Source organism: Trifolium pratense, linkage group LG5 (assembly GCF_020283565.1).
Source record: "Trifolium pratense cultivar HEN17-A07 linkage group LG5, ARS_RC_1.1, whole genome shotgun sequence".
Taxonomy (NCBI): domain Eukaryota; kingdom Viridiplantae; phylum Streptophyta; class Magnoliopsida; order Fabales; family Fabaceae; genus Trifolium; species Trifolium pratense.
The window spans coordinates 56,588,986-56,603,750 of NC_060063.1; the positions used below are offsets into that span (position 1 = coordinate 56,588,986).

Sequence of the window (14,765 nt, forward strand, 5' to 3'; positions counted from 1 at the left end):
TTGCTTATGCAGATGCATGAAATTTTGATGAGCTCACTCACACCTTTACCCTTTCCCTATAATGTTGCTTAGACCTATGCCCTCTGTTCAAGCACAAAGCGAAAAACAACACCCTCGAACCAAAATGAGATTAAACGTATTAAAATTCCATTTGAATATCAATTCAAGCATTTATCCTTGGCCATATTAATCCCAAAACTCCTTGTGTATTTTAGGTTAAGAAGAAATATGGCATTAAGATATTATTAGATTTCAAACTGAATGTGAGAACTGTCGTCTAACATCTGAGAAAGCAAGAGCGAGTTATCAAATATTTGGATGTCTTTCTCCTAAAGCAAGGTGCTGTTTGTATTAACATGAAAGGGTTGTGTGTGATATAGAATATACCAATGTAGTGCAGATATTAATGTGAAAGTGTAATGGTAGTCATCATCTGAGAATAACTTATTACATTATTACATGTTCAACTAATATAAGATGGTATATTTTCACTATCGGTAATTCATTTTCAATATAAAGTTAGCTCATTCATACAAAATTGATCTGTCCTAAAATTTAATAGTTTAAAAGTCTAAAAAATTCATCTTTAAATTTATTGATTAGTTTATTATATTTACGGTATTTTATTTGATATGTAAAAAAGTTATTAATCCAATAATATATGATTTCAAAGAAAATTCTAACAAACTATAAAGAATTAAAAAAACTGAAAAGTCAAAACTGTGGCGGAAGGAGAGAAAAAGAAGACGGGTTCTTCTTGTTTGTTCTTTTTTACATTTTTTTTAAAGAGGGCATTTTTGTCTTTAATATTTTTATGAGAAACACTTTATGATGCTGTTTTTTTCAAAGTAAAATAAGTGAGATCAAGTATCATTTATTACTCCTTAACATGTGTCATATAAGCACATGTTAATGGCACCCTTGATTAAATATGTGAAATAATCTGATAGACTGCATTTTCACTTGTGTGTGATAAATTACAAGAAACTTATAAACAAGTTCTTCTATATAGCTGTCCAATTAAATTTCACTTCACCATGGAAAGAAAGGGGAAGAGGGAAAGTGATTTGGGTTAGTACAAACTAATGAAAAAAAATCTTCCTAGTTAATGATAGTTCCCATAATAATTTTGTTGGTACCCTCCCATGTAGAGATTACTAGGTTGTTGATGTGCTGTAAATCCAACATGTCCTTGCATTCCACTATTTGCATATAGCTGCCACATTGCTTGTTCCTCAGCTAATAACCTTTGTCTCTTCTCAATCTCTGTCATTTGCACATAAGCTGGTGGTGCCACAGCCAATGATGCTGCAAATGGATCATAAGAACCATTGTTTGATGATGTTGGTGCTGGCAATGCTAACATTGTTCCGTAACCATTTACTCCTTGCATTGATGTTGGTGCTTGTTGATACATACTATCCAATAACAATGTATCAAATCCACCACCTAATGATGGTTTCTGATTAGGTAAATTGCTACTTGATTGAACAAGTGTTGTTTCCCAATCTGATTCATCATCAAAAGCATGCCATGGAAGAGCTTGTGTGCTATTACTTGTTGGTAATTCACCATCAAATAATGCCAATGCTAATTTGTTTTCATCATAATCTTGTTTTGTCACAATAATGTCATCACCTAAATCTAACAAATCAACTTCTGTTTGCACTATTTTTTCTTCTTTTTGTTCTTGTTTTTGTTCTATCTCTTCCTTTACAACATCCTCTACTTGTTTCTCATTGAATCCTTCTGGTGGTGGAAGTGCTTTGATTTCATTCATATCCTCTTCTAGTTCATTTTCGTCATTCTTTTCGACTTCTTTTTCTTGTGTACCAAGTTTCTTCTTGGTTTTTTCTTTGATGAATTGATCCATGAGTTCCAATTTCTTTGCTGTAACTCTTTCAATCTCTGGATACTCTGAAGATCTTGCAATTCCAATACTTTTAGACCAGGTGTAAAACAAGTCTAGCTCGTCATACTGTTTTCCAACACGGCAGAAAATGTCGTAAACCTTAGAGCATTCTTGTACCTCCATTTCAATGAAACGGTCGATGAAGACACTTAGTATTCGTGTCATGTCATGGTATATTTGAAAACTTTCCTTCACAATTGGGTAGAGTGCCACTATCACAATTCTATGAGACTTTGCTCTCCCTGTTGAATTCAAATAAGTATCAGATTTCTTCTTATGCTTTTATATGTTATTTTATTTTATTGAAATTTTGTTTGCATTCATTGAAAGAGTGCATTTTTACAACACCTATTGCTCCCTAACTATATAAGAATAATGTAAGATGCCTGTAGAGGTTTTGATCATGCAAATATATAGGTTTTTGCTTTTAAAATTCTTGTAAAATAATTCTTTTATTGTCCTAAGACATCTCAAAAGTGATGTCTTTTAGTCCCCGTTGTCGATCTGTTTATTTGATGCTATCATGTCTAACAAAAACAAACACGGTTTTCGCTACATAGGATTAATAATGATACGTGGACTCCAACTCACCTACATCTTCTTCTCTTAATATCCCGGCCTCAATATCGTAATAGAGGGAGTTAAGAGTCCGAGGAGTGACCCCGAGGGAAGAAGTGTTTCTAGATGTGAGTTGGAGTCCTTCTCTATATATGTGACATTATTAAAACATATCTGACAACGGTGATAAATAGAACTAAAAGCGAAAACACCTATAATCATATGAGGCGAACTTTTCATGTTCTAATTAAAAACGAACCTGTGGGACGACAAGTCATAAAGCGCTCGAGCAACACCTGCAAATGCTGCATTTTGGAAAATAGTTGCTCCGTCTTCATTTCACTCAATGGAGGAGATCTCACAACAACCTCTTTATCCTTATCTCTTTCTTTATATCTACCTCTTTCCCTAACCCTTGATTGTTCTTCGTCATCTTCATCAAACGAGAACCTACTACGCCTTCCACGCTTATGTTGCATTCTATACTCAAGCCTTTCATCTAGATACAATGCATAAGTGCGAACAAACGCTGAAAGATCCCATGTTTCAGTCTTAGACTTGTCTATAAAATCACACATGTTAAGAAGTCGAGTACCACGTCTAGTTGAGAAAAATATTTCTTGTTCATAAGCAGGATCACCTTCTGCTAACAACCTTTGAATCAAAACAAGTGTTTTTAAAGCAACTGTCCAACTACTTGTCTTGCTTAATCTCTTAGAGAGATTATTAACACAAGCACTTATGAATACGCGTGAGTAACATGTTAAACTTAGAATCTCTCTAATGTGTTTCTCTTCAGCTGGATATTCATTGTGGCTTGTTGCTTTTACAATGGCTACTTCAAGATCACCTTGTGAGGAGCTACTTCCAACTTTTGCTAGGCCAATGCTTGTTTGATCCTTTACTGCTCCAATGGCTCTTCTTAATGTGCTTTGTGACATTTTTTTTAAGAATCAATTTGACTTGTTTGATTAGGTTGTTAAATATTATAATTTTGAAGCTCTCAAATTCATTGATTGTGACCTGAAAAACAATTTTAATCATCGAAATTGTATCATTAGTCGATTTAGTTCATGAAATTAACAAAATTCTAAAACAATATCTCAAACGTAAAAATTCTTCGTCATATTGCGACCTTCACAACCTAGAAAATAATTTCGGAGATAAAATTGTCATGCATGTGCAAAAAAATAAACTATATATTGTGACAAGGAGATTTTTTATTTCAATAAATATTTTAATTTTTTTTTATTTTAGATGCTATATTATTAACATTTCAATGATCACGTCAATTCTAAAAAACAAAAAATTATGAAAAGAAAAATGGATATGTAGGGTGTGAAAATACAAAAAGACAAATAAATGCTACCTGCTTATGAATATCTTTGTATGCAGAAAATATTATAAACCCAACTAGCACAATAAGATTTTGCTAAAGATTTTGCTAAATGTTGAGAAGGAAAGATAGTTTTTTTTTTGTTTCTATCTTTCCTCTCTTTTTTCCTCTTCCTTCCCAATGTTCTTCTTTGTGTCAAGGCATTATGACCAAACTCAAATTGGCCAAGCATAGCCCACTTTTGTAGCATTAAAATGTGGAGAATGAAATGAGATGTAATTACATATGTATTTTTTATGAATGTTAATATGATTTTATTTTCTCATTGCCCTTTGACCATTTCAAGGAAAAATGGTGACCAAAACTTAAATTAATTTTTTATTTAAGGGTATATATGCTTAGGTTTTTCACTTTGTATTTTTTTATTTTATTTTTCAAGATTTTAATCATTTTTCTTATTTATCATGCTGATTATAAGATTGGTTTTTTTTTTTTAATTTTATAATTATTTTGTAGGCATATAATGTTATGTTTAGTCTTGTATGTTTTTAACAAAAGTTTGTTGGATTGCTATCATTAGGTGTTCTTTTTGTTGAAAAAATATTAGGTTGATATAAAGAAAAGCAAGAAGTTTTTTTTTTTTAGCTATGTTATAGTTGCATAATAAGAGAAGTTTCAACCATCGTTTGGTGCTGACTAATTTTCAACAGAAAATATGTTGGGCATACAATGTGCATTCTTTCCCTCTCAATTACTTTTTTTTCATGCGCAAGAGATAAAAATTGACCTCATAAGGTACTCAAATCTTAAATTTCTGAACAATCCATTGTTGGTAAAGATTACTACTTACTAGGTTATTTTTAGTGTATTGCACTTGGAGTCATTTCTCTTTTCTTCAACAGATTACGTCAACGAATGAACCATGTCTCCTAATTTTGGATTCATTAACTCTTTCAAAGAGTGTTAAGTACAAATTTAGGATTCTTGAGCTCAATTAAGTCAAGAAAAACATAAGTAAATGTAAAGTACAAAGAAAGGGATAAATGTGAATAAAATAGAAAGGGATAAATGTAAAATGGACTAAAATTAGGAGGACAAAAATGCTATTATAAAAGTTAATAAACTAAAATCGCAAATTTGTGAAAATTAAGGGGTCAAAAATACAATTTTTCCTTAGACAATGATAGAGAGCATGTAATCATTCTTGGCCATGAACGTGACCTACAAAGACTCAACTCTAACTGTCATTTATTCGACTAAACTTGTGAGTAATGCACATACATAAGATTGTTGTTGTGTGTAAGTGGTTCAATTCACTTCCAAACACATGTTATTTTGCCTTAAACTCACTTTTATCTAAAACCAATTCATTCAAATTTTTGTTTAGACCTAGAACATTTAAAGACATTGATGTAATGTAATTTTGAATATTTGGTGATGTCCTATCCAAATTGTTGATATCTCAAGTGTGAGTCAAAAGTCTCACATTAAAGTAGAAGTTAAGCAATATATATAAGTGTTGAAATTCATTGACTTAATATATTGAGGAGTAAACTGTCAAATATCCCTGAAATTTTAAAATTCGTCAAATACTCCCCTGAAATTTGGAAATAGGCAAATACTCTCCTGAAATTTTAAAAAGTCAATCAAATTGCCCCTTGGCACTACCAGTCATAGTCCACGCCAGGGGGCAATTTGATTGACTTTTAAAAATTTCAAGGGGGTATTTGCCTATTTTCAAATTTTAGAGGGATATTTGACGAATTTTAAAATTTCAGGGGGGTATTTGACAGTTTACTCATATATTGAGGTTATAGATCAAGATGTGGTGCCTAAATTTACTTGTATAGTTACTCTTAGTTTAGTATAATAATCCATCGAACATTTTAATCTCCTCAAATAAGATGACTCATATTCATATAAGTGAAATAATTCACATATTTTATATATTGTAGTTTCAACTTATATTCTAAAAAATAAAAACAAAAAATGTTATTTTTCTTAAGTAAATTACAACCCCTTAGCTTAAGAATGCAACATTGGTTTAAAATTTATATGCCAACCTATCCACTCATAAACCGTAAAATGTAAAGAATAATAAATGTTCAACTTCTGATTGCATTTGCCTCAAATAAGGAAAAGAAAGTTTGATTTGCATTGAAAAATTTTCAATAAGGTTGTAATTCAAAATCATAGTTTTTGTTTTTGCATCCTTTGTGAGATCTTTTTAGAGAAAAGTTAGATGTAATGGGATGACTTTTTTGAGATAAGACCAGATCTAATACTTATGTTTATCCATTTATGTCTAAAATAAATAATTCTATCAAAAGAAAGAAGAAAAAAAAGACTGAAAAGGCATAACAAAGGCCAATAGATAGAATCTATGTTTGTACATCTTTAAGGTATGTGGTTAAAAGAGAAACGAATCTCAAAATGTGTAATTTAAATTAGGTAATTGCTCTTCTCCCTCTTATATTACTAAGAATTCTCTAATTTTTACTACAAAATATCTTTTAATAGTATATTTTATCTATTTAAACAACAACGAAGGAGTGTCAAATTTTTGGATAACTGTTAAGTGTATAGCGTTGAAACCACTTATCCTAAAGGTTAAACCCCTCTTTATTATCTGTTTAGATCAACCAATCATTGTCATACTCAATCCTAGAGCTTGGCAAGGACTGTACATACGGTACAGGTTGGTAACATGCGGCTAGTGAAGAGTGGTGCTTGGTGAACACCCCTCTGAAGCTACTTAGGGCTTCATTTTTTATTTATTTTTTAAATTGAATCATGTCCTTCCATGTCTCTACATCTCTCTTTTCTCTCTATCTTTCTCTTGATTTGTTTATAATTTTTTAATGAAAAGATTGAAAATAAGAAAGAGATCTGGAAAAAGAGAAATGTAGAAAAATGAAAAAAAAAAAAAAAAAAAAAAGACAACCAAATCCTTTTTTTTTTCTTCCATAATTGCTAAGGGACGATGATTATACAATTCCAACAATTCATATAAAAAATTTTAAAAAAAAATCTCCCTATATATATATATATATATATAATAGAATATAGAATAATGGCCACCTAGTCCCCTAGGCCAGGTGTTTGGTCGGCCCTCGCGACCTTGGCATAAGTCCCTTTGCTTCTATGGCTCGGTCCTCTAATTATGGCTAAATCTAATGGAGTAAATAGCAAAGTACCCCATAAAATTGCAAAATTTGTTAAGTATCCCTCTAAACTTTTCAAAATGACAAATATTTCTTTAAATTTGTATGTCCGGAAGCAATTTATTTTGTCAATGAATAACTTATTTTAAGGACTTATTTTGACTTACTCCCTCCGATCCTTAATATAAGAAAAGTTTTACTTTTTAGATTCATTGAATAATTAATATATTTGACTTTAAAAATAGACCAAATACATCAAACATTCTATAAATCTAAAAAGTAAAAAAAAAATTATATAAGGGATCATAGAGGGAGTATTACATGACCCCTCCAAAGCTACTAGCCTAGGTTTTTTTCACATAATTATTGCTAAGGGCCTAAGTTGGCCACCTAGTCCCCCAGGCCATGTGTTGGGTCAGCCCTCACATCCTTGGCATAAGCCCGCATGTTTGTACAGCACGGTTTACTAATCAAATTTAATATAAAATTTATACCTTATCAAAAAATAATTAGTAATCGAGATTAAGAGAAATTTATATACACCACTAATATTATTTAAATCATCGAAACGCTTTTTCTACAAAGACAAACCGTTATGGGTTAACTTCAAAGCGGACAATTTCTTGAAGATGTGGACGTGAGGTCAGGTCGGAACATTGGCGTCGTCTATGGGAAACGAACCCACCCATGCTCGTGGTTCAACACCCTTTAGCTTCTAATTTGCCTCGATTGGGGCTATTGTTCCAGATGCATCAAAATAGTCTCACATCAATTGATAATTAAAGCTAAAGGTAGTTTATATACACCACTCACACCTTTCAAACGATGTAGATACTATTTCTATAAAGAACAAAATCGTGATGTATTAACCCTAAAACTGACAATCTTTCGGAGAGAAAATTAATATATACTTTAAAGACGCATGTTAAAATACTTAGTATAGTCTTAAAAATCATACATTAAATCATTTTAAAATCAAAAATTTATTTTTCGGAAAATGTTAAACAGTGCCCCTAAGGCCCTGGTTAAACATTCTAATATGGAAATTTTACTTTGAAACTTGTGCATTTAATACTTTAAAAACATAAAAATTCATCTTTGTAGCATTAACTTTATCTTTCAATTTTCATTTTTAGTATGCTTAACAAGTATTATGAGGACACTGTTTAGTATGACCGTTATTTTTCTTAATTAAAAACTTCCATTATATGAAACCAGATTCTCTCTATGGTATAAATACATTATTGATTCTATAATGTATCTAAAAAATCAACATTTATATATATATATATATATATATATATATATATATATATATATATGTATATAATCGGAAAGAGTATACAATTTCAAATTTCAATGCATATTTTGTAGTAGTATTAGTATATACTACTACTACTAGTATGTATGATTGAGTTTCCTTCCCTTTTGAGCAAAACCCAAATCATTTAGAAGCACGTTGCACGTGGAATCTTTCTTTCTAACACAGTTTGGAGTTGAAGAGACCGCACGTGTAAAGATGGCTGGCTGACCGGCATATACGGGCAGTTGTTGTGGGCCCGTAAGACAAGGACAGGTGAGTCAGTAGTGGTAACGCCAGCAAACAAGACCAATACATAGTGGGTCCCATTCTTCATTGTCTTTGTCTGCTTCTCGTTATCGTGGGTCCCTTGCCCCGTCAGCTCCAGGTTTGCTCTTTTCAACCCTTTACTCACTCTCGAAACTCATTAATAATAGGAGAATGTTAACTTGTGCCCTTAAAACATATGTTAAGGAAGCAAAAATAGAAATTATTAAATGTTAATTTGTGCATTTTGACTTTTGAAGCATTAAATTTCTTGTATCATTAAATGTTGAATTTCTATTTTGGTATATCTTAACATGTGTCCTAAGGGCACATGTTAACAAGACCCTTAACAATATTACTTCCTTCGTCCCAAAATAAATGATCTATTTCATCACATTTACGTTTATTAAAAATTATAAAAGTCATATATTTTAAAAATAATTATCAAGATAAATCAAACAATATCTCATACGTTAATATTTGCATGTATAATATTAATATAAAAATATGGTCAAAATAAATGTTATGAATAGTACACCAACTCAAAATCAGATCATTTATTACTAGTACTCCCTCCGTCCCAAAATATAAGCAAAAGTAGGTCAACAAAAGTGAATGTATTTGGTCCTAATCTTTAACCAAATACATCAAGTTTCTTTGACCAATATTTACTTATATTTTGGGACGGAGGGAGTACTCTCTAATGAGAGGTTACATCATTTTCTTCAACTTCTTAGGTGATTAATTTTTTATTTATATTTGTTAAGTTCCAATTTCTAGGGGAAGTAGCTTGGTCAAAAAATTGGAGTAAAAGTTATTTTTATTTGAGCATTGAACTCAAGATATTTATTTTTTAAGTGAAGTCTATTAAACATTTGACTGCAATTACTTAATTGATAATTAATGTCACTAAATAGTATGAGTTATGTTAATTAGTGTTTTTAGAGTACTAGTTAAAAAATTGCATTAGCAACAATAAATTGATTCAAATGGTAAGAGTTTTGGTCCTCTTAAGTATGTTGTTAGAGGTTCGATTTCTGATTCGTTTGTAAGAAAAAAATTCAGTTAAGAGGGGAGAACGCATTTTGTGTGTCCCACAAGTTTCCTGATAAAGATTAATCATCGCTAACGATGGTGAAAACTTCGTACTAATATCATGGTTATAAAAAAAATTATATTTAAATTTTTTTTATTAATATTTTTAAGATGTTAACAGCATAAATTTCAAAATAACTTTCCCATATTTTATTCTAGCATTTTCCATAGTATATTTTAGTTTTGTTTAAAATAACTTCAAATTTTAACAATTTACATGGATATCTTTAAATTTATTATTAAGTGTACAAGAAGTAGAACAATAATTTTTTTTTGACAAAACAAGAACAATAATTTTAAAAAATAAAACAATAATAGCAACCAATCATTATCTCATTAAATGAGGTTAAATAAATGATTGAATAATATCATAATGTTCTATTATACTTTTTTTTCAAATTATAAACAAAAAAATTGTCAAAAAATTGAAGTATTTTATTGAAATATTAAATTAAATATAGCAACTTTCTTTCATCCATTCAAGGTCTGTTTGGTATGATGAAAAGAAAATGAGAAAAAAAAAATTACGCAAAACAATGAATGAACTTGGACTATTTATGTTTATAAGACACAACACAAGAGTATCTTATTTTTATCCAACATATTAATCTCTAGATTTTTATCCACATAGCTTCTATCTATTTACCGGATTTGGATCTCTCCAATTTTCCCTCATGTTTTTTCTCTTTTTTCTTAATCTAAAGGTTGATAAATTACAAAGAATAAAAAAGAGAAAAAATTAACTATTGAATTAATAAAAATGAAAAATTAAAAAACATGAGAAAACATTAGAGAGAATCCAAATCATTTAAACCTAGATGTTACCCTAACTCTCTTTTGTTATCATTTCTAATTCCATCGTCTAATCACACATCCAACACAACACCATCATCTTTGTTACGCGTAATTTATTTTCGTGTTGGTTCTTTACGATCCAACACTATGTCGTATGTCCCATACAACATTGCCAGTCTTACATATGTTTTAAAAAAAAGTTATATCCTTCAGCCACTTTCTTATCACATAAAACACCTGAGACTCCATCCATTTCAACCATCCAACTAGAACTTGATGGTTTATTTCTCCTTCTAATTCTCAGACGTTTTAATTTGTATTATGGACCCAATATACATAAACTTTGTAACTTGCGATATGATATATATATATATATATATATATATATATATAAGGTTCATTTTGTTCCTCCTAACCAATATCTACCATGTTATAGTCTCTGATGAGATCTCATTTCATTCCTTCATTAAGTTGTAGAAATAATTCTTCCATTTATCCTAAATCAAAACTTTATCTTCATCTTTTATACACTTCACTTGATCCAAGTTTCTTGTCTTTCTTTTCCGCCCCTTAGCATGCCCATATATAGAATTTTCTCCCTCCTTGGTGCCTAAGTATTGAACTATATATATATATATATATATATATATATATACTCCTTCCGTTCCAAAATAAATAACTTAATATTGCTTTTGTATACTATTCATATGATCTACTTTGATTATATTTTTCTAATAATATATACATGTAAATATAAGCATATGTGAAATGTTGTTTAATTTGGTTTGTCTCGATGACTGATGAGCTTATAGTGAATAAAATATCTGATTAGAAGGAAAAATGATGCGTTATAAGCTATAAGCTATAAACTCATAAACAACTTGAAATAGCGTTTGAAAAATAAGATACTCCAAACAGAATTGTTGATGAGCTTATAGTGAATAAAATACCTGATTAGAAGAAAAAATAATGCGTTATAAACTATAAGTTATAAACTAAGCAAAAATAACGTTTGAAAAATAAGATACTCCAAACAAAATTGCGTTTGAAAAATAGCATTTAATAATTAGTAAAATTAACTATAAACTTTTTTTAAGAAACGTTTACTAAACAAGTCTATTTTAATTATATGAACTTATAAGCTATAAGCTGAAACAAAACTTTAAATTATTTTTTTTCTGCTGTTGATGGAAACACTTAATTTTTTTGTTTTGTTTTTTATATCATGGAAACACTTAGTTTTTGTTCGGGAGGAGTAGAAGTTGGCAATTAAATAATCCCACTATCAAATGTCTATTGCTTTGTTTCAATTCTTCTATAGTAAATGTGTGAAGTATGAGCTGGGGAAAGCAACTGCCAAATAGAATTGCTGGGGCTGTACACTGCATTTATATCATGAGTTTATTTGATTTTTATGGTATGGGAAAAGATGCAATCACATTTTTGCCCTTCCACCAACATGAATTTTGGACATTCTCAACTTTAAAAATCTCTATAGATTATATTTACAATATTTTTTTATTGTTAATTATGTTTTATATATCATTTAAGTTCAGCCAAATATTAATTTTGTTTTTTATTCAAAGTCTAATATTTAAGGTATAATCAAAGAGTATAATTAAGGCAATTGACTGTTTTTAATATTTATATATATTGGACTCACTTAACATTGTTTTTAACCCATTTGAGATATGTCTCACTTGAACTTACACAAGTAATAAAATCTTCTAGGATGATTCATTTTGAATTTTTTTTCATCAAATAGCCTAATGGTTAGAAATTTCACTTTAAAGATGAATAAATGAAGTGTCCAGTGTTCGAACAACGACTCCTGCACATATAATATGATATCTCTACCAACATAACTAAGCTAAACTCATGGGAACATTTTGAACATCTTTAATTAGTTTAAATAATTAAGATGTGAAATAATTCATAGATATATCGATATATCTATGAATTATTTCGCTAAATTCATTATACTTTCTTTATAGTAATCCAAAAGAAGAATTGAACTCATCTGAATGTTATTTTTTATATTAATCGATAATAAAAGAAAACATTTTAGCACTAAAGGAGGATTTCATATTTTCCGTATGCTATCTAAAAAATCAAAAAGTAAATTGATTCATTTTGTCAAAAAAATATTGTCATAATTAACCATCTTAATTTAATAAAGTATTAGAAGAGTCATAATTAACCATCATATTTTAGAGGGTGTGATATTCATAGTATATATTAACATTTATCGTAAAGAACAAATTCATATATTGCTGTTGTGGTAAAATTGTTTACTTATACTTCACTAATAGTTCACCATGAACAATCCTCAATTTTTCTCATTTGCTCTTTCAACCCTTCACTTAATAGTTTTCACTCAAAAACTCTTTAGAGAAAGCTTAGATCTTTTCTCCAATGATTTTTAACTACTCAAGTTGTTTATTATGTTTCCTAATCCTCGACTCGCACCCGAAAATCTTAACCCTTAGCGTTTTGTTTTGTTTTTTAAAGAATTCTCTCTTCTAGTGATGACCTGACTCGATCAAATCTATAAGAAAAAAAATCTATTTTATTTTAGAACCCGACAAAACTATCTCATTGCGTTCAAGTGAGACACACACAATATCAGTATCGTGTTTAAGACACACACAATAGTTCATGTATAGTTTTTGTAACTAAAATTAATTCATGTGTCACTTCATTTAAAGAAATAAATACAACTTATATAGTTCCATAGAAAAATAAATAATTACAACTATAAATACTCCTCTAGTCATTATTATAAAAAAAATTAAATTTTAGATTTATTAAAATATTAATGTATCTAATTTATAATATTAACTAAATACATCAATAATTCAATAAACGTATGTAAAAAAAATTATAATAAATAAATATTTTAAAACATGATAATTAGGTAAAGATGTTCTCACTCTAAAAAAAAAAATGGGCAACCACTTGTTTCTGTCCTTACAAAATTAGCTAAATCTTCTCTGTACTCCAGTAATAATAGATCCTTTGGGAAAGAAAAAAAAAGTATAATAGAATAGAACCATATTCTAATAAATCTAGTATTTTTTATTAAATGGACACCATTATTAGTCACAATAATGGATCCATTGTTTTTTTTTTACAATCACAATTATAGATCCATGTATAGCTTCTTCTTTTTTTAATATGAACTCATATTCTATTGGACTTTATATTAAATAAAAAAGTCCAAGCATATGTGTCAAAATGTCATATGAATAAAAATAGGAGAACGTTAACATGTGCATATATGGCACATGTTAAGGTAGTAAAAATAGAAATTATGCTTTAGAATATGTGCATTTTAACTTTTCAAGCATTAAATGTCTTGTATCATTAAATGTTAAATTTCTATATTAAGATACCTTATCATGTACCCTATATGCACATGTTAACAAGACCCATAAAAATAAGCATATATGAATAAAACCATGCGTCATATACCTCTTTATTTATTTTTTATATGACTTATATTATTACTTAGATCATAGACCTCACATGCAAGTTGTGTCTTATGAGACATACCAACCAAGCAAAAGAAAGATTCTTACTTCATTGTTTTTCCCCATTCATGTCACCCTTTAACGTAAAGGCTTTGCATTTGATACACTCGCTATGACACCAAATCTTAATTAAAATTGATTTATATTTTAACATTTCATCATTTCCTATGTGCCACGTTCTGTTCATTCGTGTTAAGCTAATGAACTTAGTGTATCATCTAATAATTAAAAATTTGTTAAAATACAAAAAGAAAAAGGATTCCCGTGCCTAAAGAATAATAGTCCAAGTGAAGAGAACCTAGTTGAGGTTTGAGACAATATGATTTTATTTAAATTCTTCTTTCTTGTTCTTTTGCTATTTGTTTGAGTCATTATTTATTTATGTACTATTCTTGTTATGAGTAAAAAGCAGCAAATTTATGGGGTGTAGTAAGAAGATATTTTTTAAGATACATATGTATGCTTTTCATTATTTTTCCGCTGATGTAAATTTAGATATTGTATTTAAAATTATGAATCCTCTTGCCGAGGAAAAAGCTAAATATTGTAGTTAAAGTTGTGGTTCCTTTTGTTGATGTCAAGTTAGCTAAAATTCTACGATGTATGCCTTCATATCAGCTGAATGTTTTACGATTTTAGGTTCAATATTTAACTTCGTATTAACAAGAGAATAACGAGGAACATCGTGTTTAAAGCAGTGTAAACAACTTAAGAAAAAAAACTCGGTGAAAATAGGTTTTAGATTCTAAAATTCAAATGTAATTTTAAATTATAGAATCAAACATGTAAATTTATGGGGTGTAGT

At 29.3% G+C, this 14,765-nt stretch overlaps 1 protein-coding gene across 1 annotated transcript; it reads right to left on the reverse strand.

Annotated features, from left to right (window-relative positions):
- Positions 1-982: 982 nt before the first annotated feature.
- Positions 983-3,451, reverse strand: LOC123884806 (putative clathrin assembly protein At1g03050). The gene is made up of 2 exons (XM_045934024.1): positions 2,726-3,451; positions 983-2,150 (listed from the first exon to the last, which is right to left on the reverse strand). Exons 1-2 carry the CDS (start codon positions 3,409-3,411, stop codon positions 1,106-1,108), a joined length of 1,731 nt encoding a protein of 576 aa, XP_045789980.1. The 5' UTR covers positions 3,412-3,451; the 3' UTR covers positions 983-1,105.
- Between the last annotated feature and the right edge of the window lie 11,314 nt (positions 3,452-14,765).

Excerpts from the sequence above, each read along its gene's own strand:
- LOC123884806 (XM_045934024.1), bottom strand. The coding sequence starts at position 3,411 with ATGTCACAAAGCACATTAAGAAGAGCCATTGGAGCAGTAAAGGATCAA. Across the intron at positions 2,151-2,725 it reads ACTTGTCGTCCCACAGGTTC|AGCAAAGTCTCATAGAATTG; the intron begins GTTTTTAATTAG and ends TTCAACAGGGAG.